The sequence below is a fragment of the Coregonus lavaretus genome (assembly GCF_964263955.1).
Source record: "Coregonus lavaretus genome assembly, chromosome: 23".
NCBI classification, from domain to species: Eukaryota; Metazoa; Chordata; class Actinopteri; order Salmoniformes; family Salmonidae; genus Coregonus; species Coregonus lavaretus.
This window is the reverse complement of record NC_140010.1, coordinates 40,829,802-40,852,294: the sequence shown is the minus strand read 5'-3', so window position 1 is coordinate 40,852,294 and position 22,493 is coordinate 40,829,802. Positions and strand designations below refer to the sequence as shown.

The following is a 22,493-nucleotide window of genomic DNA, read 5'->3' as shown; positions in this document are numbered from 1 at the left end:
TATCCAAAGCGACTTACAGTCATGCGTGCATAATTTTTTTTTTTGTGTTTGGGTGGTCCCGGGGATCGAACCCACTACCTTGGCGTTACAAGCGCCGTGCTCTACCAGCTGAGCTACAGAGGACCAATAGTGGAATCGGTAGTTCGCCTTCAAAATAAAAGTCCCCCATTTGAAATCAATGCAAACAGATACAAATAGTGAAAACATGCCACAGTTGTACTAGTTAATGCTAAACAAGGTTGGAATTAGGCTTGGGCGGTATACCGGGGTATTTGGAAAAAGCCACGGGATGATTTTTTCGATACCGTCAATACTGTTGTAACTATGTTTTTAAATAAATTGGAATATTATTATTACAGATGTGTAGGTCCTGGGGCTGGTGTGGTTACATGTGGTCAGCGGTTGTGAGGCTGGTTGGACGTACTGCCAAATTCACTAAAACGACGTTGGAGGTGGCTTATGGTAGAGAAATTAACATTCAATTATCTGGCAACAGCTCTGGTGGACATTCCTGCAGTCAGTATGCCAATTGCACGCTCCCTCAAAACTTGAGACATCTTTGGCATTGTGTTGTGACAAAACTGCACATTTTAGAGCTGGCCTCTTTTATTTCATCTCATATTTGAGAAACATGGGACCAACACTTTACATGTTGCGTTTTATATTTTTGTTCAGTATATGAAGCTTACGGTAGTCCCCAGTCACTTGTCACGTGATGTTTGTTTACAAGCACACAGCGACGAGACACCAGAGCCTTGTGAGTCACACTGTTGTGCAGCATGCGCCAGGTGATCTAATTACAGTATGTAATTCACAACTAAATGCTTGCCAGCTAGATATCTTATAACTATTATCTAGGTAAGTTGTTAGCTTCTTCCAAAATCAAGCATTCGCTTGGTAACAGCAGAGAATTCCCTCCTGCATCAAGAGCCTTGCTGGATAATATTTGTTTTATGGGTGCAGCAAACTGTGAGTAGCATTTTTGAGTTACTTGTATAGTTTAGGTCAGCAACTGTACAAAATGTTCGCAATGTGCTCGTTGGCATTTAGTTAGCATTCTCAATGGGATTTTACATGTACTTGTTAGCATTGCTAACCTTCTGACTACAGAGTATCAGTGGTGTTTGAAAACGGTGCCCCTTGTGTTCAGTGCCGGTATTACCGACTATCCCGGGATTGGCACAAGGCCATTATGACAATCTGTATTCCGCCCTAGCCTAGTTGGAATGTTATGTAAATCCAACAAATTACAATTATTAGTTAATTTGCCCCCCAAAAAGTAAACATCTGTTGAAATCGCACCGTGGATGTATTTTAATTCAGAATTGCGTTGGGAACATTCTTATATGCACTGTACAGCCTGACCTATGGATTGTGCACCCTTGAAATGGGGTATCAGCCTACTCCGTGACACCCACAGAACACAACTATGTTGAGTTTAGACAAATATTAGCGTCTTAGCTCTTATTGCAGGACTTTGACTGTGGGAAATCACCATCCCAGTCAGTCTATTGTGTGTATTGTACTGTACAGCCTGACCTATGAATTGTGCACCCAATATTCCAACTTTGTTTAGCATTATATAGTCCAATTTTGGCATGTTTTCACTTTTCATCCGTTTGCATCAGTTTCAATGTGGGACTTTGAGTTTTAAGGCGAACCGTTGATTCCACTGTTGTTGCTCGCGCTTATGTTGGTCACAACACACTGGTGGCCCTAGTACTAGCCACTGTTTGGCAATGGAATATTTCCCTGCTAGTAGTGCTACATAACATTTCCACTGATATTAGCTACGTGCTAATTTGCAACTAGCTACCGGTACTTCAGATTTGCAGATTGCTTATTTAGATAGCTAGCTATGCCAGTTCAGCTTGACAGTAAGTTAGCCGTAGCAAGCTATACATAGTTGGCTAGCTTGCAAAAACATGACTAGCTAGATATTAGCTAAGATGGCACTTTATTCATTATTCACTGTGCCAATATTTCAATTTTTATCTGTAACTCTGCATTGTTGGAAAAGGACCCGTAAGTAAGCATTTCACTGTAAATCTACTCCTGTTATCTACAAAGCATGTGACAAAAATAAAATGTATTTGACCTGCTTTATCCGATCCTATGCATTTGCAGACATTATGCTTGACATTTTCTTATGCTTGCAATTCTGGATAGAGTGTTTGTCATCAGGATAGGCTAGCTAGGTACTTTTACCAAGCTAACTAGCTAATAATGGCATTAGTGGTTTGTTGAGGAGGACAATTGTGAAAGGTTGAGTTGGAACATTTCCATATGCTGAAGGAGAAATTGGTTACCTGTTCAAATTTACTTGACATTTGAGAATTATTTTCTGGATAAAAATGGGGTTTAGGTGGTGGGTGTGGCAGGGGCGTTTCAATGGTGCAGTTGCCAACTGAACATTTTCGGGTCCCTCCTGTTGGCCACAGTGACCAAAAAATGGGGTCTTTTAAACTAATTTCCTGCAATTCTACATATTTTGCCATGGCTTATGCTATCTGAGTGACTCAAACATTACAAAAATAATCCTGAATGCATAATTTTTGGAATTTTAGATTCTCCCTGACTGTCTAACTTTTATTTTGGTGATTGTTAGTTCTCATGATCTTATAAAAAAATTTATAGGTACATTATATTTTCTACATACTTTATATCTGGTTTTAGTCATTTTAAGTTTACACTGAAAAGTTTTTCCATCCCAAAATGAATAACAAAAATATTTCTTTTATTTTTACTGTTTGGACATAGGCTGCCCGAAAACACTTAGGGGGTCCGCCCAATACTTTTCTATACAGAAAAAAACCTGCATTTGGAGAGGTTGGTTATGTTTTGACTGACTCAGTAGGTGTACTCAACTACTGCATTTTGGTTGCATTGAACCACAATTGAATTGTGGTTGAAACTACAGGTGAAACAAAACTCTAGATCACCTATACTCCACACACAGACGTAAAGCTCTCCATCGCCCTCCATTTGGCAAATCTGACCATAATAATAATATAATATGCCATTTAGCAGACGCTTTTATCCAAAGCGACTTACAGTCATGCGTGCATAAATCTTTTGTGTATGGGTGGTCCCGGGGATCGAACCCACTACCTTGGCGTTACAAGCGCCGTGCTCTACCAGCTGAGCTACAGAGGACCATAACTCTGTCCTGTTTCCTGCTTACAAGCAAAAACTCAAACAGGAAGTACCAGTGATCAATACGGAAGTGGTCTGATGAAGCGGATGCTAAGCTACAGGACTGTTTCGCTAGCACAGACTGGAATATGTCCCGGGATTCATTCAATGGCATTGAGGAGTTTACCAAATCAGTCACCGGCTTCATTAATAAGTGCATCAACAACGTCACCCCCACAGTGACCATACGTACATAACCCAACCAGAAGCCATGGATTACAGGCAACATCCGCAGTGAGCTAAAGGCTAGAGCTGCCGCTTTCAAGGAGCGGGACACAAATCCGGACGCTTATAAGAAATCCCGTCACACCCTCCGACGAACCATCAAACAGGAAAAGCGTCAATACAGGGCTAAGATCAAATCCTATTACACCAGCTCTGACACTCGTCGGATGTGCCAGTGCGTGCAAACTATCACGGATTACAAAGGAAAACCCAGCCGTGAGCTGCCCAGTGACGCGAGCCTACCAGACGAGCTAAATGCCTTCTATGCTTGCTTCGAGGTACATTGAACCATGCATGAGAGCACCAGCTGTTCCGGACGACTGTGTGATCACGCTCGCCGTAGCTGATGTGAGTAAGACCTTTAAACAGGTTAACATTCACAAGGCCGCAGGGCCAGATGGATTGCCAGGACGTGCACTCAGAGCATGCGCTGACCAGCTGGCATGTGTCTTCATTGACATTTTCAACCTCTCTCTGACCCAGTCTGTAATACCTAGCAGACCACCAAAGTCCCTGTGCCAAGAACGCCAAGGTAACCTGTCTAAATGACTATCGCTCCATAGCACTCGCATCTGTAGCCATGAAATGCTTTGAAAGGCTGGTCATGGCTCACATCAACACCATCATCCCAGACACCCTGGACCCACTCCAATTCGCATACTGCCCAAACAGATCCACAGATGACACAATTTCATGCACTTCCCACTGCTCTTTCTCACCTGGACAAAAGGAACACCTACGTGAGAATGCTGTTCATTGACTACAGCTCAGCCTTCAACACCATAGTGCCCTCCAAGCTCATCACTAAGCTAAGGTCCCAGGGACTGAACACCTCCCTCTGCAACTGGATCCTGGACTTCCTGACGGGCCGCACCCAGGTGGTGAGGGTAGGCAACAACTCATCCGCCATGCTGACCCTCAACACAAGGGCCCCTCGGGTGCATGCTTACTCCCTGTTCACCCACGACTCTGTCCGTGCTCAACTTTACACCATCGTCAGTGGTAGGCCTGATTACCGACAACAATGAGACAGCCTATAGGAATGAGACCAGAGACCTGGCATTGTGGTGTAACAACCTCGCCCTCAATGTCAGCAAGACAAAAGAGCTGATTGTGGACTACAGGAAACGGAGGGCCGAGCACGCCCCCATTCACATTGACGGGGCTGTAGTGGAGCGGGTCGAGAGCTTCAAGTTTCTTGGTGTCCACATTACTAAGGATCTTTCATGGTCCAAACACACCAACGCAGATGTGAAAAGGGCACGACAACGCCTCTTCCCCCTCAGGAGGCTGAAAAGATTTGGCATGGGACCTCAGATCCTCAAAGTTTTACAGCTGTACCATTTGAGAGCATCTTGACTGGCTGCATCACCGCTTGGTATGGCAACTGGTTGGCATCCGACCGCAAGGCTCTACAGAGGGTAGTGCGTACGTCCCAGTACATCACTGGGGCTGACTTCCCTGCCATCCAGGACCTCTATACCAGGCAGTGTCAGAGGAAGGCCCTAACAATTGTCAGACTCCAGCCACCCAAGTCATAGACTGTTCTCTCTGCTACCGCACGGCAAGCAGTACTGAAGCGCCAAGTATGGGACCAAAAGGTTCCTGAAAAGCTTCTACCCCCAAGCCATAAGCCTTGGTTTCTCAAATGACTGCCTCGCCTGGTTCACCAACTACTTCTCAGATAGAGTTCAATGTGTCAAATCGGAGGGCCTGTTGTCTGGACCTATGGCAGTCTCTATGGGGGTGCCACAGGGTTCAATTCTTGGGCCGACTCTTTTCTCTGTGTATATCAATGACGTCGCTCTTGCTGCTGGTGACTCTCAGATCCACCTCTACGCAGACGACACCATTTTGTATACATCTGGCCCTTCATTGGACACTGTGTTAACAAACCTCCAAACGAGCTTCAATTCCATACAACACTCCTTCAGTAGCCTCCAACTGCTCTTAAACACTAGTAAAACTAAATGCATGCTCTTCAACCGAACGCTGCTTGCACCCGCCCACCCGACTAGAATCACTACTCTCGACGGGTCTGACCTAGAGTATGTGGACAACTACAAATATCTAGGTGTCTGGTTAGACTGTAAACTCTCCTTCCAGACTCACATTAAGAATCTCCAATCCAAAGTTAAATCTAGAATCGGTTTCCTATTTCGCAACAAAGCCTCCTTCACTCATGCTGCCAAACATGCCCTCGTAAAACTGACTATCCTACCGATCCTTGACTTCGGCGATGTCATTTACAAAATAGCCTCCAACACTCTACTCAGCAAATTGGATGTAGTCTATCACAGTGCCATCCGTTTTGTCTCCAAAGCCCCATATAATACCCACCACTGTGACCTGTACGCTCTTGTTGGCTGGTCCTCACTACATATTCGTCGCCAAACCCACTGGCTCCAGGCCATCTATAAATCACTGCTAGGCAAATCCCCTCCTTATCTTAGCTCATTGGTCACCATAGCAACACCCACCCGTAGTCTGCGCTCCAGCGGGTATATCTCACTGGTCATCCCCAAAGCCAACACCTCCTTTGGCCGCAATTCCTTCCAGTTCTCTGCTGCCAATGACTGGAACAAATTGCAAAAATCTCTGAAGCTGGAGACACTTATCTCCCTCACTAACTTTAAGCATCAGTTGTCAGAGCACCTTACCGATCACTGCACCTGTACACAGCCCATCTGAAATTAGCCCGCCCAACTACCTCATCCCTATATTGCTCATTTGTACCCCAGTATCTCTATTTGCACATCATCTCTTGCACATCTATCATTCCAGTGTTAATACTAATTGTAATTATTTTGCACTATAGCCTATTTTATTGCCTTACCTCCATAACTTGCTAAATTTGCACACTGTATATTATATGTATTTCTGTTGTATTTTTGACTTTGTTTTGTTTTACCCCATATGTAACTCTGTGTTTGTTTTTTATCGCACTGCTATGCTTTATCTTGGCCAGGTCGCAGTTGTAAATGAGAACTTGTTCTCAACTGGTTTACCTGGTTAAATAAAGGTGAAATAAAAAATAAAATAAATAAAATAAGACTGCTGAACACTTAATCAAATGGCTACCCAGACTATGTGCATAGAGCACTGACTCTGCACACTCACTGGACTCTACCCACACATACTACACTGACACTCCAGCACACAAAACACACACCTGCATATTGACGCCACACTGACACATAGACACTCTTTCAAACTCTTCACATACGCTGCTGCTACTATTTATTATCTATTCTGATTGCCTAGTCACTTTTACCCCTACCGACATGTACATATTACCTCAACTACCTCATACCCCTGCACATTGAGCATGGTTACATGCACACAATAATACGATTCTTGTGGCTAGTTTTACATGCTTAGCAAAAATAATGATTTCCCTAGTAATCCTGTTTACATGGACACATCTGAAATTGGGCTACTGATGGGACTTTTGATAAATGCAGAAAATCGGCAATCAAAATAAACCTTCTACCACAGTGACCTTTTTTTCCCCCAGAACCTTTTTGATTTTGGACATATTTCTAAGGTGCATACTTTTAAAGTTTTTCCGAACTCACTTCACTTGCTGGCACATGCGCAGATCAAATACACTGCTGGAACGCCAATTAAGCTGTTTAAATGTCCCAATAATTCTAAAAATTTCTCAGAAAACCAGGTGTTTTTAATTACGTAATTATTTCCATACTCTGCCTACTGCCATAATCAGTTTAATATCGAATTATTAGTGTTCATGTAAATATACTCAGTTATTCTGAACCGGTACTCCTTGTATATAGCCTTGTTATTGTTATTTTATTGTTACTGTTTCCTTTTTTTATTTTAGCTAATTTTTCTTACTTTTTAACTCTGCATTTCTGGGAAAGGGCTCATCAGCATTTCACAGTAAGGTCTACACCTGTTGTATTTGGCGCATGTGACAAATAACATTTGATTTTGTTTTGATACTCTAGTCCTAGCTAGTTATAAACTAAAGAGACTGCTCTGTCAACGTGTTTAGTAACACTGTATTTGGAAACAACATACGGTTTGGATTAGGCTACCTCCAGTAATATTAAAGTAGTCCTTGCCTTGTCTATTATAAAGCTGACATATAAAGCTGACCGTTTTTTTTGTTGACCAGTAAGGTGCACACAAAGGACATTTGTGTACGTTTCTTGATTGTAACTAGCGCAATAATGGACAGAAGGAGGCTAACATCTACTCCTTCTAGTCCAAGGATCTTACATGTTCTGTTTTAAAGGCGAATTGTCTCTGGCAGCCAAAACAGCAGATTCTCAATTGTGGTACGGTTCTAGAAACATAAAGCCCTATAATTTCATATCACATCAAAATAATTTCACAAATGCAAAATATACACTTGCAATATACGCAGAGTATACAAAACATTAAGAACACCTGCTCTTTCCATGACAAAGACTGACCAGGTGAATCCAGGTGAAAGCAATGATCGCTTATTGAGTATGTTTACATGCACACTAATAATTCGATATTAAACTGATTGTGGCAGAAGGCAAAGTATGGCATTAGTCACGTAAACACCTTACTCTGCTAATCTTAATCGCCTTAAGGTCATAATCGAAGTAAGCATACTCCGATTAAAACACCAGGTTTTCTGAGCAATCTTTCAAATTATTAGGACATGTAAACAGCTTAATCGGCGTTCCAGCAGTGTATTTGATCTGTACTCATGTGCCAGCACCGGGTAGCGCAAGCTTCCCTCTTATATGAGCGAGTGAAGTGAGTTCGGAAAAACTGAAAGTATGCATCTTTTACATTTTTCACATACAAACGTTATATGTCCGAACTCAGAATCAAATAGTCTTCGCAAAAATAATATGGTCACTATGGTAGAACGTTTATTTTGATTGCCGATTTTTCTGGATTTATCAAAAGGCCCATCAGTAGCATGATTTCAGATGTGTCCATGTAAACAGGCTTGTTAGGTAAATCGTTATTCTGTCAAAGAATGTAAACAAACGATTATATTAACCTAACTATCCACAATAACCTCATTATTGTGTGCACGTAACCGTGCTCATTGATGCCAATTGTTAAATCCACTTCAATCAGTGTAGATGAAGGGGAGGAGACGGGTTAAAGAAGGAGTTTTAAGCCTTGATACAATTGAGACATGGATTGTGTATGTGTGCCATTCAGAGGGTGAATGGGCAATACAAAATATTTAAGTGGCTTTGAACAGGGTATGGTAGTAGGTGCCAGGTGCACTGTTTTGTGTCAAGAACTGCAACGCTGCTGTGTTTTTCACACTCAACAGTTTTCTGTTTGCATCAAGAATGGTCCACCACCCAAAGGACATCCAGCCAACTTGACACAACCGTTTGAAGCACTGGAGTCAACATGGGCCAGCATCTGTCTTTCGTTTTATACACAGGTGTTCAGAGATGCGAATAGCTAATTAGCACAGGTACGCCTCTGTCTTCCGTCTGTTATTCGTAAACAAGCACTGTAACATGGAAATATGGCTGGGTGGGAACCCTTACCCTAATAATGTGTAGTAATTTACATTTTTAGAAAATGATGTTTCTCACTGATATGTTCTTTATGTTTACAAAACCGTACCGCAAGCGATGCTTTTTAGCGTTCAGAACAAGCGTCGGGGCTCTTAACAAAACTCCTCCGGCCAGAAGACACTTTCGTCAATAGGCGCTAAAGGTAGTTGGTGTCTAGTGTTGCACGATATACTGAAACGTCTCTACTTTTTCACACACAAAAAAAAACAGTTTAGTTTTTATGTTATGTTCGGTACTTCTGTCAAATGTGTCTTGTAGCTTTGGCAAGTATGAGTTTTCTATCCCAGTTCGCTTCTCTCCCTTTAGGCTTTACAGACGCTCCCCACCCCTTAGCTGCAACTCTTCTAGTTTAGTGTAGCCTGCGCGCACAACCCATGTGGAATTCCGGGTTTCTGGAAGCGTTTGGAACTGCCGATCTGCGGCCAAGAACGCAGAGTTCATTTCAGCCTATGCTGCCCTTCAGTCCCTTGACTTTTTGGCCCTGACGGAGACATGGATCACCCCAGAGAACACTGCTACTCTCTCTTCATCTGACTACATTTTCTCTCATAGTCCAAGACCATCTGGTCGTCGCGGTGGTGGCACAAGGCTACTCATTTCTCCTAACTGGAGATTTTATCTTTGCTTCCTCTTTCACCTGTCCATCTGCTCATTTTAATTCCATGCTGTCACTGTCACTTGTCCACTCAAGCTTATCATTGTTGTCATCTCGCCCCCCAGGTGCCCTTGGAGAGTTCCTCAATGAGCTTGACACCTTGATAAGCTCATTTCCTGACGATGGCTCTTCATACTTGGCAACTTCAACCTCCCGACGTCTGCCTTCGATTAATTTATTTACAGCTCTCTTTCCCCTCCTTGCCTCTTTTGACCTCACCCTTTCCCAATCCCCTCCAACTCACAAGGCAGGCAATACACTTCACTTCATCTTTACTAGATGCTGTTGGCCTACTAATCTCACTGCAACCCCCCTCAAGGTCTCTGATCAGTACTTTGTTTCCTTTTCTCTCTCCCTTTCCTCCAACCCGAGCCACTCGGCCCATACCCAGATGGTCATGCGCCGTCGCAATCTTCGCTCTCTCTCTCTCCCCCACTACTCTGTCCTCTTCTATCCTATCATCTCTTCCCACTGCTAAATCCTCCTCCCTCTGTCTCCTGATTCTGCCTCTTTGACCCTACTCTCCTCCCTTTCCGCATCCTATGACTCTCACTGTCCCCTTTCCTCCTGGCTTGCTCGTCCCTCCCCTACTGCTCCGTGGCTGAGTGACTCATTGCGATCTGATAGAACAGGACTGCAGGCAGCTGAGAAAAAATTGAGGAAAACTAAACTTCCGGAGGACCTATCATCCTTTCACTCCCTCCTCTCTACCTTCTCTTCCTCTGTATCTGCAGCTAAAGCCACATTCTATCACAAAAAAATGTAAAGCTTCTGCCCCCTAACCCTAGGAAACTCTTTTCCACCTTCTCCTCCCTCCGTAATCCTCCACCCACTCCCTCCTCCCTCTCTGCGGACGACTTTGTCAACCACTTTGAAAAGAAGGTTGACGATATCTTCTCATTCACTCAGCCTATTGAGTCCACTGGTCCCACTCACACAGAACTACCCTACACCTTGAGCTCATTGTCCCCTCTCGTGAGGTCTGCCCGCTCGACCCCATCCCCTCCTCCCTTCTACAGACCATCTCTGTAGACCTCCTTACTTCCCTCAACTCATCCCTGACCACTGGCTGCGTCCCCTCTGACTTCAAAATGGGCCGAGTCGCTCCCCTCCTCAAGAAGCCAACACTCAACTCATCTGACGTGAAAAAAATTTGACCTGTATCCCTTCTTTATTTTCTTTCCAAAACACTTGAGCGTGCTGTCTCTGATCAACCCTCTCGTTATCTCTCTCAGAACGATCCTAACCAGTCAGGCTTCAAAATGGGTCACTTAACCGTGACTGCTCTTCTCTGTGTCACGGAGGCTCTCCGCACAGCCAAAGCTGACTCTCTCTCTCTCTCTATTCTCATCCTCCTAGATCTATCTGCTGCCTTCGACACCGTGAACCATCAGATCCTCCTCTCCACCCTCTCAGGGCTAGGCATCTCAGGCTCTGCACACTCTTGGATTGCATCCTACCTGGCAGGCTGCTCCTACCAGGTGACGTGGAGAGGATCTGTGTCTGCTCTACGTACTCTCACTAATGGTGTCCCCCAGGGCTCGGTTCTAGGCACTCTTCTCTCAATACACGAAGTCCTCATGGTCTCTCCTATAATTGCTATGTGGATGACACTCAACTACTTTTCTCCTTCCCGTCTTCTGACACCCAGGTGGGGACACAGATCTCTGTGTGCCTGGCAGATATCTCAGCTTGGATGTCGGCCCACCACCTTGGATGTCGGCCCACCACCTCAAGCTCTGGTTGGGCCACTCATGAACATTCAGAGACTTGTCCCGAAAGCTCTCCTGCGTTGTCTTGGCTGTGTGCTTAGGGTTGTTGTCCTGTTGGAAGGGGAACCTTCGCCCCGGTCTGAGGTCCTGAGCGCTCTGGAGCAGGTTTTCATCAAGGATCTCTCTGTAGTTTGCTCCGTTCATCATTCCCTCGATCCTGACTAGTCTCCCAGTCCCTGCCTCTAAAAAACATCCCCACAGCATGATGCTGCCACCACCATGCTTCACCATAGGGATGGTGCCAGGTTTCCTCCAGACGTGACACTTGGCATTCAGGCCAAAGAGTTCAATCTTGGTTTCATCAGACCAGAGAATCTTGTTTTTCATGGTCTGAGAGTCCTTTAGGTGCCTTTTGGCAAACGCCAAGTGGGCTGTTGTGCCTTTTTACTAAGGAGTGGCTTCCGTCTGGCCACGCTACCGTAAAGGCCTGCTTGGGGGAGTGCTGCAGAGATGGTTGTCCTTCTGGAAGGTTCTCCCATCTCCACATAGGAACTCTGGAGGGCTGTCAGAGTGACCATCGGGTTCTTGGTCACCTCCCTGACGAAGGCCATGCTCAGTTTGGCCGGGCAGCCAGCTCTAGGAAGAGTGTTGGTGGTTCCAAACTTCTTCCATTTAAGAATGATGGAGGCCACTGTGTTCTTGTGGACCTTCAATGCTGCAGACATTTTTTGATACCCTTCCCAAGATCTGTGCCTCGACACAATCCTGTCTCTGAGCTCTACGGACAATTCCTTCGACCTCATGGCTTGATTTTTGCTCTGACATGCACGGTCAATTGTGGGACCTTTTATATAGACAGGTGTGTGTGCCTTTCCAAATCATGTCCAATCAATTGAATTTACCACAGGTGGACTCCAATCAAGTTGTAGAAACATCTCAAGAATGATCAATGGAAACAGGATGCACCTGAGCTCAATTTCGAGTCTCATAGCAAAGGGTCTGAATACTTATGTAAATAAGGTATTTCTGTTTTTATTTGTAAGAAATTACAAATAAACCTGTTTTCGCTTTGTCATTATTTGTTATTGTGTGTAGATCCATTTTAGAATAAGGCTAACGTAACAAAATGTGGAAAAGGCAAGGTGTCTGAATACTTTCCGAATGCACGGTATATATTTTTATATATTTTGTATTATATACATTTATATTGTTTTAAATATTTCTAAAAACCTGTTTTTGCTTTGTCGTTATTGGGTATTTTGTGTAGATTGATGAGGACAATGTTTTATTTAATCAATTTTAGAATAAGGCTGTAATGTAACAAAATGTGGAAAAAGTCAAAGGGTCTGAATACTTTCCGAATGCACTGTGTTTATAGCTTTGTAAGACTATAAATTACTAACCACCCAGCTTTGGACTAGTTTGGTCTATTTCCTTGCTTTTGAGAGGAGCAGGCTAGTAGATACCCATAGACTTCCAGAAATTGCGTTAAGTTAACGATATGCTACCTTCAACCTCCTTCAAACTGCACAAAGACATAAAAATGGTATCCATGAGTTGGTCTGACTCTGGTTAAGTAGGAAATTACCCAAAATACCAAAATATTCCTTTAAGAATCCCAATTTCACCCCTAATGTGTACATGTACTCTGTGACCCTCCAGGGATTCTCACACATTCTCAACTGGAGTGTGTTTTATTTAGCCTATTCTTTCTCTCTTCTCTCCTCTCGGTCTGTCCCTTCCGTCCTCTCTCCCTGTAGGTGTAGTGTGCCGTGCCCCAGCGGACTAGCCCATGTACTATGCTGCGGCTGCCCTCCGGCCCAGGCCTCCTGAGCTGCGGCAGCATCATCCCTCACTCCTCTGCCCGCGACACGCCCACCGCCCTGGTGTCCTCGCTGTTGCCCTCGCCGGCATGTACGCTACCCGCCTGTACAGCTCAGGAGGTGGGGGAGGAGGAGGAGGGGGAAAGCCCGGGCGCCGGCCGGGCCTGGGGGGTGGAGGGCTGGTCATGCTGGAGAACCACCACCACCACATTGCTCATCCCCATTATCATCATCATCACCACCACCCTCTCCCCCCACCCCACCACCCCCACCATGTGCACCCTCCACCCCCCAGCAACCCGCCCTTCTACCCTGGCCCTCACCGGGGGCCCCCCAGTCACCACCACCACCAGCAGCACTACCACCCGCACCTGGCCCCCCCTCCTCCTCCGCCTCCCCCCATCCCCCCGTACGCCCACCTGCACCACCACGCCACTGTTGGCGCCGCTGGCAACAAGAAGAAGACATGGAACTTCATCCACGAGAAGATGAGCTACGACACCTTCTTCACCATGAAGCGGCTGATTGAGCGCTCGCGGCGGGGCGACGAGGTGCTGCGCTGGGTGACGCAGAACCCGGGCAAGATCTCACACAACCACTACCCCATCGCCCTGCAGAAGATCGGCCAGCTACTACAGGCCGGGGCTGGAGGAGGGGGCGGAGGTGACTCAGAGGCAGCCCTGGTTCCCGGAACCGGTGGAGGAGCTGAGGACGAAGGCAGACAGATCCTGGAGCACCAGGACTTCCAGATGCTGTGCAACGCCATTGTGAGAGACTGTGTCAAGTTTGACAACTTCAGCATCGTCAACTGCCTGTATGCTGTGGCTGCACTAGGTGAGGCTATGTGGTCGCATGGAGGCAGCTCTGTTTTCCATAGTAACTTTTTGCAGTTGTTGATCGGCAGAGTTTGAAAGTAGTATTGCTAGTAAAGGTTAAGCATCGTTTTTATGCATTTGATATTATGAATGAGACATGAACATTGGGAAATGGCAATTACTACTTTAAATGCTAATTACTACGTGTATTCACTTGTTTTTTATGGATATGAAAGGAATTATTGTACATATAACAACCGTGAATGCAATATTCTGATATATAAAACAGACTATATTCCTTATAAAGAAATGAAGTAAACCAAATAAACCCAGAACTTCCCGTCTCCCCCTCCTAGGCCTTCCCAGCGACTCGCAGGTGGTGCAGGTGCTGGAGGTGGAGTCACAGTCGCGGCTGGACCAGTTCAACCAGAAGGACGTGTCCATGGTGTTCAGCTCCAGCATGAAGCTGCACCCCAGCAGCCAGCACCCGCTCACCGAGGCCTGCCTGGCAGGCTTGGAGAAGAACCTGGAGCGGGAGCGCCACCCGCAGACCCTCTTTCTGCTACTCTCCTACTACCGGCTCAAGTGGCACTCGCTGGAACCCACCGACACAGCGACGGCTGGGAACGTCGCCAACGTACACCCCAACCCAGAGCAGCTTCTGGCCAACAGGTAGGTTTGGTATGATGGTTGATTACCAGTTTAGGGTAATATAGACAAATGTATACAACTTTACATGTTATATTGGGTTTTCTTGTTTGTAAGAGGTCCATTCATAATTTATGACTAGCCATCCAAGTAGAGGCAATGCAGGGTTATGAAGTACAACTGGGTTGCTTTCGATAGGAAATCAATGGAGACAATGTTTTCAAAAATACTAATAGTGATCTTACTGGACATGCCTTAGAGTTCCCGAGTGTCAGTTATTATTGTGATAAAAGCAGTTATCGCAATACTTGGTAATATCGCGATAATGGCTTTAATCGTGATACTTGATAAAATCGTGATAACCGCTTTTATCGCGATAATTGACGTTATCATGATACCAAATTCCACCATTTGTCGTTTTTGACTAGGTGATATACAGCTACGACCGAAAGTGACTTTTTCGCATTAGTTTAGGAGAATTTACGTGGCAGGTTAGGAGAATTAGGTTAAGGTTAGGAAAAGGGTTAGGGCTAGTTAAAATGCTCTCTTAACCAGCTACGAAAAGTCACTTCCGGTTGTAGCTATACTCCATTTAGTCACAACCACCATTGTTCCGCTCAACCTACAAACAGGAAGATCCTGCGACTGGTCAAGCACACACTGGCTAGCGTAAGTGGTGTGCGCGACCAGGAGATGGCGCTGCTGGATGAGATGCTGGCTGTGTGTGCACGCGAAGCTAGCAACAAGAGCCTAGAGCTCATCTTCAGCTCGCACCTCTTCTACCAGAACAGGCAAGAGAGGTTTGTGTGCAGCCTGGCTGGTGAGTTTTCCTTTCCTCACTTCCCCTCCTCTGCCATTATCTGGCAGCTGTTTAATCTGCCGGTTTCTCCGTACTTCTATCATTTCCAAGATAACCGTCTGCTCTTTTCTCAATAGAGGAACTGCCTAAAAAAGTGGACAGCATAACCCCATTCACCATGGCCCTCATTGCCAAATACATTGCCCGCCACCGGCTCAGAGAGACTCGACTTCTTGACACCATCGCTGATTTTCTGGTCAAGAAGGGCGAATACCTGGACAGCAAGGTAAGGAGGCCCACTCATCTGTAGAAAATCTCTGTCATACATTTAAACCGCTGTTGAGCAACTCCGATGTTGCGATTATGGGCATATTGTATCTGTTTTTTATGAAAGGCTATTATTACACCTGAAATGTTAGTTATTTACTAATGATGGGGGTTTGAAATAATTTCACTATTCGAATAGTAACATACATTTTTGTCCGCTATCCGGATATTCGAAATACATGTTTCTTTTTTAAACGTACGTTTTTAACCTGAGCACTGCTGCGTGACGGAGAGAGGCTGCCGATGGGCAGGTGTGTGCGGGAGCGAGCAGACGGAGAGAGAGAGAGAGAGAGAGTAGCCGCGGCAACTATAACCAAGACTAGCTAACTTGTAGCAGACACAATGTTATTTATCATCTCATATAACAGTTCCTGTCTTGACTGGAGTAGCCTAGAGAAGCTGAGCTATCTAGGCTAATTGAGGCCACATGCTGCGCTTTCTCCCCAACCCCATTCAGATAAAACAACAGCCTACCTGTTGGTTGCTCATTGTAGCCTACTCCTTCTCATTTCGCTAACTTTTAATACCGTAATTTTATTCCAGCTTGCATTGCAATAGTGAACTTTCACTCCACTTGCTACACATTGAGCCTCTTTAAAAAGGCTACCGGTCTTTTTATGGGGCGCACATCATAGAAACTACATTGAAAAGATAGTTGTTTTATTAAATTAATAATTTGTATGTTATTTGTGTGTAACAATGTCAGATGGATATTTAGGTATGCATGCAAAGCAATGCACTCTAGATTTCTTACATACTCATTATTATTGTGGGGCTCGCAAAACAAGAGTCCCCGCTTAAATCTTCTACATACTTCTTATTCTTCAGCATTCAACTCCTCTTACACCGTTTGAGCTAGAAATGCCGTTCCAACTTTAAACGTGTAGACTGGTCTGGATTGAGTTGCTTGTATTCAACTTTTTGATATCTTTTATACTTTTTAAAGTACTCAAGTTTTTGTCCTTCATTCACCTTCATGGGACTTTTTTCAACATTCTAAATCTCCCCATTTTGACATAACTTCCAACATTCCATTCACTGTAAATGCAACTATGCAACTTGACACAAATCTGCTACTTCGACCACTTCGCCAACAACTTAGACAACTTCTTAGACTACTTCTCTGCTTCTTAGACTACTTCTCTGCTTTTCAAATCTGTTTGTGGAACAAAAATATCTGATACGGTTCTAACGATATAGCAGTTTTAGTAACTGCATTAACACATATTTTACCAACTTTTTCCAAACAACCTCCGTTTTTGACCACTCCCCCAACAAGTCAGACAAAATATAGAGCATATAAAAATCTTCCCCTACTTCTCTGCTTTTCAAATCTGAAAACGGATTAGGAATAGCTACTATATATAGATAGAGCTGCTTTAGTAACCCATCAACTGCTTTCTTTATAGATGCAGTAAGTCATATCAGAAGCTAGCAGATTCATTACTTACCAACAACAGCTGCAAATTTCAAGAGAACCACATCAAGTTTGAAGTTCACTTTCCTTGCTTTGCCCAACAACACTATCATAAATTTAGCAAATAAGTTTTGTGGGACAGAGTGCAGTATTTATTTAGCTTCATCGCACAAACGTTTGTTAGCATGTTCCTCACACTGGTTTTAGCCATGGAGTGAGCAGGCCTGTCAAGGCAACTGTTTGCCTAGAAACACATAACTCTGAGGGAGAAAACTCTTCATAGCTTGACAAATTCCCATGATTTGGGAATCTGTTTCAAAAATCGAACAGCTAGTACTAAGATTTCACTAGCTTCGTCCTCCTTCTCAAGAACATGCCCCATGCCCTAAATAACTGGCTATTTTGCCTGTCTGTAAAGAAAAGGGTGGGCAGGACGTTGATCCTGCTGCTCTGAATGGATAGAGCGAAGCTGTCTCCGTTCACTCGCTTCATATTTTACCCGTTCTGCTTCTCATCGCACTTTCAGTTTTCACACACAACTGTAGTTTAGACACTGACCACAACTACCGACCACAACCACACAACTACTGACCACAACTACAACTACTGACTACAACTACTGACCGCTAATGACCACGACTACTGACCACAACTACTGACCACATACTACTCAACCACACAACTACTGACCACAACCACACAATTACTGACCACAACTACTAAATGACTTACCACTACTGACCACAACCACACTACTACTGACCACAACTACTGACCACTACCACACAACTACTGAACCACACAACTACTGACCACAACTGCTGAGCACAACCATACAACTACTGACCATAGCCCCACAACTACTGACCACAACCACACAACTACAGACCACAACTACTGACCACAACTGCTGAGCACAACCATACAACTACTGACCACAACAACACAACTACAGACCATAACTACTGACCACAACTACAGACCACAACCGCACAACTACATACCACAACTGCACAACTACGGACCACAACCACATAACTACTGACCACAACTACTGACTACAACTACTGACCGCTAATAATGACCATGACTACTGACTACAACTACAGACCACAACCACAGAACTACTGACCACAACCTCACAATTACTGACCACAACTACTAAATTACTGACCACTACTGACCACAACCACACTACTACTGACCACAACTACTGACCACTACCACACTACTGACCACAACTACTGAACCACACAACTACTGACCACAACTGCTGAGCACAACCATACAACTACTGACCATAGCCACACAACTACGGACCACAACCACACAACTACTGACCACAACTACTAAATTACTGACCACTACTGACCACAACCACACTACTACAGACCACAACTACTGACAACAACCACACAACTACTGACCACAACTGCTGACCACTACCACACAACTACTGACCACAAATACTGAACCACAATCACTGACCACAACTACTGAACAAAACCACACAACTGACTACTGACCACAATTATTGACCACAACCAAACAACTACTGACCACAGAACTACTGACAACAACAACAACAATACAACTACAGACTATAACTGCTGACCACAACTACTGACCACACAACTACTGACCATAACTACTGGCCAGTATTTTTATTTTTTTTATTTTTTTTAGTAGGTAGATCAGTTTTAATATTGCAGATTGTAACTTCCATCAATGTAATTGTCTGCATCACTTCCAATCTCCCATGTTTTTTTTTCTCGCATATATATACAGTGGGGAGAATAAGTATTTGATACACTGCCGATTTTGCAGGTTTTCCTACTTACAAAGCATGTAGAGGTCTGTAATTTTTATCATATGTACACTTCAACTGTGAGAGACGGAATCTAAAACAAAAATCCAGAAAATCACATTGTATGATTTTTAAGTAATTCATTTGCTTTTTATTGCATGACATAAGTATTTGATACATCAGAAAAGCAGAACTTAATATTTGGTACAGAAACCTTTGTTTGCAATTACAGAGATCATACGTTTCCTGTAGGTCTTGACCAGGTTTGCACACACTGCAGCAGGGATTTTGGCCCACTCCTCCATACAGACCTTCTCCAGATCCTTTAGGTTTCGGGGCTGTCGCTGGGCAATACGGACTTTCAGCTCCCTCCAAATATTTTCTATTGGGTTCAGGTCTGGAGACTGGCTAGGCCACTCCAGGACCTTGAGATGCTTCTTACGGAGCCACTCCTTAGTTGCCCTGGCTGTGTGTTTCGGGTCGTTGTCATGCTGGAAGACCCAGCCACGACCCATCTTCAATGCTCTTACTGAGGGAAGGAGGTTGTTGGCCAAGATCTCGCGATCGGGGACGCAACTGCGCGCATCCTTATCCAATTACGCAGTGCATATTGAAGATATTGGAAGAACTTTTACCCGTTCTGCTTCTCATCGCACTTTCAGTTTTCACACACAACTGTAGTTTAGACACTGACCACAACCACACAACTACTGACCACAACCACACAACTACTGACCACAACTACAACAACTGACTACAACTACTGACCGCTAATGACCACAACTACTGACCACATACTACTCAACCACACAACTACTGACCACAACCACACAACTAAGTGTCTCGGGGAACAAAACATCAACATTTTGGGTCCATGGCCAGGAAACTCCCCAGACCTTAATCCCATTGAGAACTTGTGGTCGATCCTCAAGAGGCGGGTGGACAAACAAAAACCCACAAATGCTGACAAACTCCAAGCAACGATTGTGCAAGAATGGGCTGCCATCAGTCAGGATGTGGCCCAGAAGTTAATTGACAGCATGCCAAGGCGGATTGCAGAGGTCTTGAAAAAGAAGGGTCAACACTGCAGATATTGACTCTTTGCATAAACTTCATGTAATTGTCAATAAAAGCCTTTGACACTTATGGAATGCTTGTAATTATACTTCAGTGTATACCATAGTAACATCTGACAAAAATATCTCATAACACTGAGGCAGCAAACTTTGTGAAGACCAATACTTGTCATTCTCAAAACATTTGACCATGACTGTACAATGTATGAAATGGAAACAATTTATTTATATCCACACATTACAGATGGACTAATAATAATAATCTACTATCCCCCATAGTACAAAAGTTGACCTATTCTGTGCGAGAAATAAATATTCCAAACATAGTCTGGGACAGTTGTGGGATGCGATAGATCCCAAATTAATACATCCACTAGCATCAAAAACTTTTTTAAGCAATGAGGCTGACGCAACAGATCAGAACGTTTAGCTTAAAATGTGATAAACTATTAGGCTATTTCTTCACATTATAAGCACAGCAATGCGCACACGGCAGTAGGTCTTAAGCGCAAATGTTCCATTAGCGGGAAAACACCATCAAAAGTGACCACAAATGCAATTATGCATGTCATGCTTTTATTATAAAGGTGTATTTTTATGGTGAAAATGATCTTCCCCAAACTTCAAACTCACGCGCTGCTTATGTACTGTATGCCAGTTAGGCTCTACACCTGTTGTAAAGCGGATTAATGTGCTTAATTTTAAGAAGTTATTTGGCCACTCTATCATCATGAAGTGCTTTGAGAGACTAGTCAAGGATCATATCACCTCTACCTTACCTGTCACCCTAGACCCACTTCAATTTGCTTACCGCCCCAATAGATCCACAGACGATTCAATCGCCATCACACTGCACACTGCCCTATCCCATCTGGACATGAGGAATACCTATGTAAGAATGCTGTTCATTGACTATAGCTCAGCATTCAACACCATAGTACCCTTTAAGCTCATCATTAAGCTCGAGGCCGTGGGTCTGAACCCCGCCCTGTGCAATTGGGTCCTGGACTTCCTGATGGGCTGCCCCCCCAGGTGGTGAAGGTAGGAAACAACATCTCCACTTTGCTGATCCTCAACACTGGGGCCCCACAAGGGTGCGTGCTCAGCCCCCTCCTGTAGTCCCTGTTCACCCATGACTGCTTGGCCAAGCATGCCTCCAACTCAATCATCAAGATTGCAGACGACACAACAGTAGTAGGCTTGATTACCAACAAGGACGAGACCGCCTACAGGGAGGAGGTGAGGGCTCTGGGAGTGTGGTGCCAGGAAAATAACCTCACTCAACGTCAACAAAACAAAGGAGATGATCGTGGACTTCAGGAAACAGCAGAGGGTGCACCCCCCTATCCACATCGACAGGACCGCAGTGGAGAAGGTGGAAAGCTTCAAGTTCCTTGGCGTACACATCACCGACAAACTGAAATGGTCCACCCACGCAGACAGTGTGGTAAAGAAGGTGCAACAGAGCCTCTTCAATCTCAGGAGGCTGAAGAAATTCGGCTTCCTAAAACCCTCACAAACCTTTACAGATGCACAGGCTGGCCAAAAAGATCATCAAGGACATCAACCACCCGAGCCACTGCCTGTTCACTCCGCTATCATCCAGAAGGCGAGGTCAGTACAGGTGCATCAAAGCTGGGACCGAGAGAATGAAAAACTGCTTCTATCTCAAGGCCATCAGACTGTTAAATAGCCATCACTAGCACATTAGAGGCTGCTGCTGCCTATTGAAATCACTGGCAACTTTAAGAAATGGAACACTAGTCACTTTAATAATGTTTACATATCTTGCACTACTCATCTCATATGTATATACTGCATTCTATTCTATAATATTCTACTGTATCTTAGTCCATGCCGCTCTGTCATTGCTTGTCCATATATGTATATATTCTTAAATCCCATTCCTTACTAGTTTTGTGTGTATTGGGTATATGTTGTGAAATTGTTAGATATTACTTGTTAGATATTACTGCACTGTCGGAGCTAGAAGCACAAGCATTTCGCCACACCCGCTATAACATCTGCTAAACACGTGTATGTGACAAATAAAATTTGATTTGATTTGAATGGAGGACTCTTTTTCTGTGGGCTATACTCCTGTTGTAAAGATAATCAATGTGCTTAATATTAGGAAAGTTGATAAATATACTAGGCCTAGCATATAGAAAGCTGATCCTCCTCTTTTCAGTAGAGGCCATCACTCTGTTTTCTCGCGCAATTGCATAGCCTATTGAAATGAGCAACATGAGCTCATTGGCTCTCATTAATTGTTTGATTAGATTTTCGAACACATTTGCATTGACGTCAGAGTGATAAGAGGGACAATAGAGTGCTGAGTACCAGGCAGGTAGCAAGTTTGGTAGGCTACTAATGACCATCAGCAGCAGCAGAGCTTGGAGAAGCCTAATTACCGTGACTAAACGGTTATGTGGAATTTGA

At 44.3% G+C, this 22,493-nt stretch overlaps 1 protein-coding gene across 1 annotated transcript in view; it reads left to right on the top strand.

Moving 5' to 3' along the window:
- Positions 1-22,493, top strand: part of LOC311099211 (FAST kinase domain-containing protein 4-like) — a 39,463-nt gene that overhangs the window by 961 nt on the left and 16,009 nt on the right. The window contains exons 3-6 of the mRNA XM_084139892.1: positions 13,100-13,996; positions 14,334-14,649; positions 15,258-15,445; positions 15,562-15,710. Of these exons, the coding sequence (XP_083996018.1) occupies positions 13,132-13,996; positions 14,334-14,649; positions 15,258-15,445; positions 15,562-15,710 (1,518 nt within the window). The 5' untranslated portion in view covers positions 13,100-13,131. The remainder of the gene's footprint in view (positions 1-13,099; positions 13,997-14,333; positions 14,650-15,257; positions 15,446-15,561; positions 15,711-22,493) is intronic.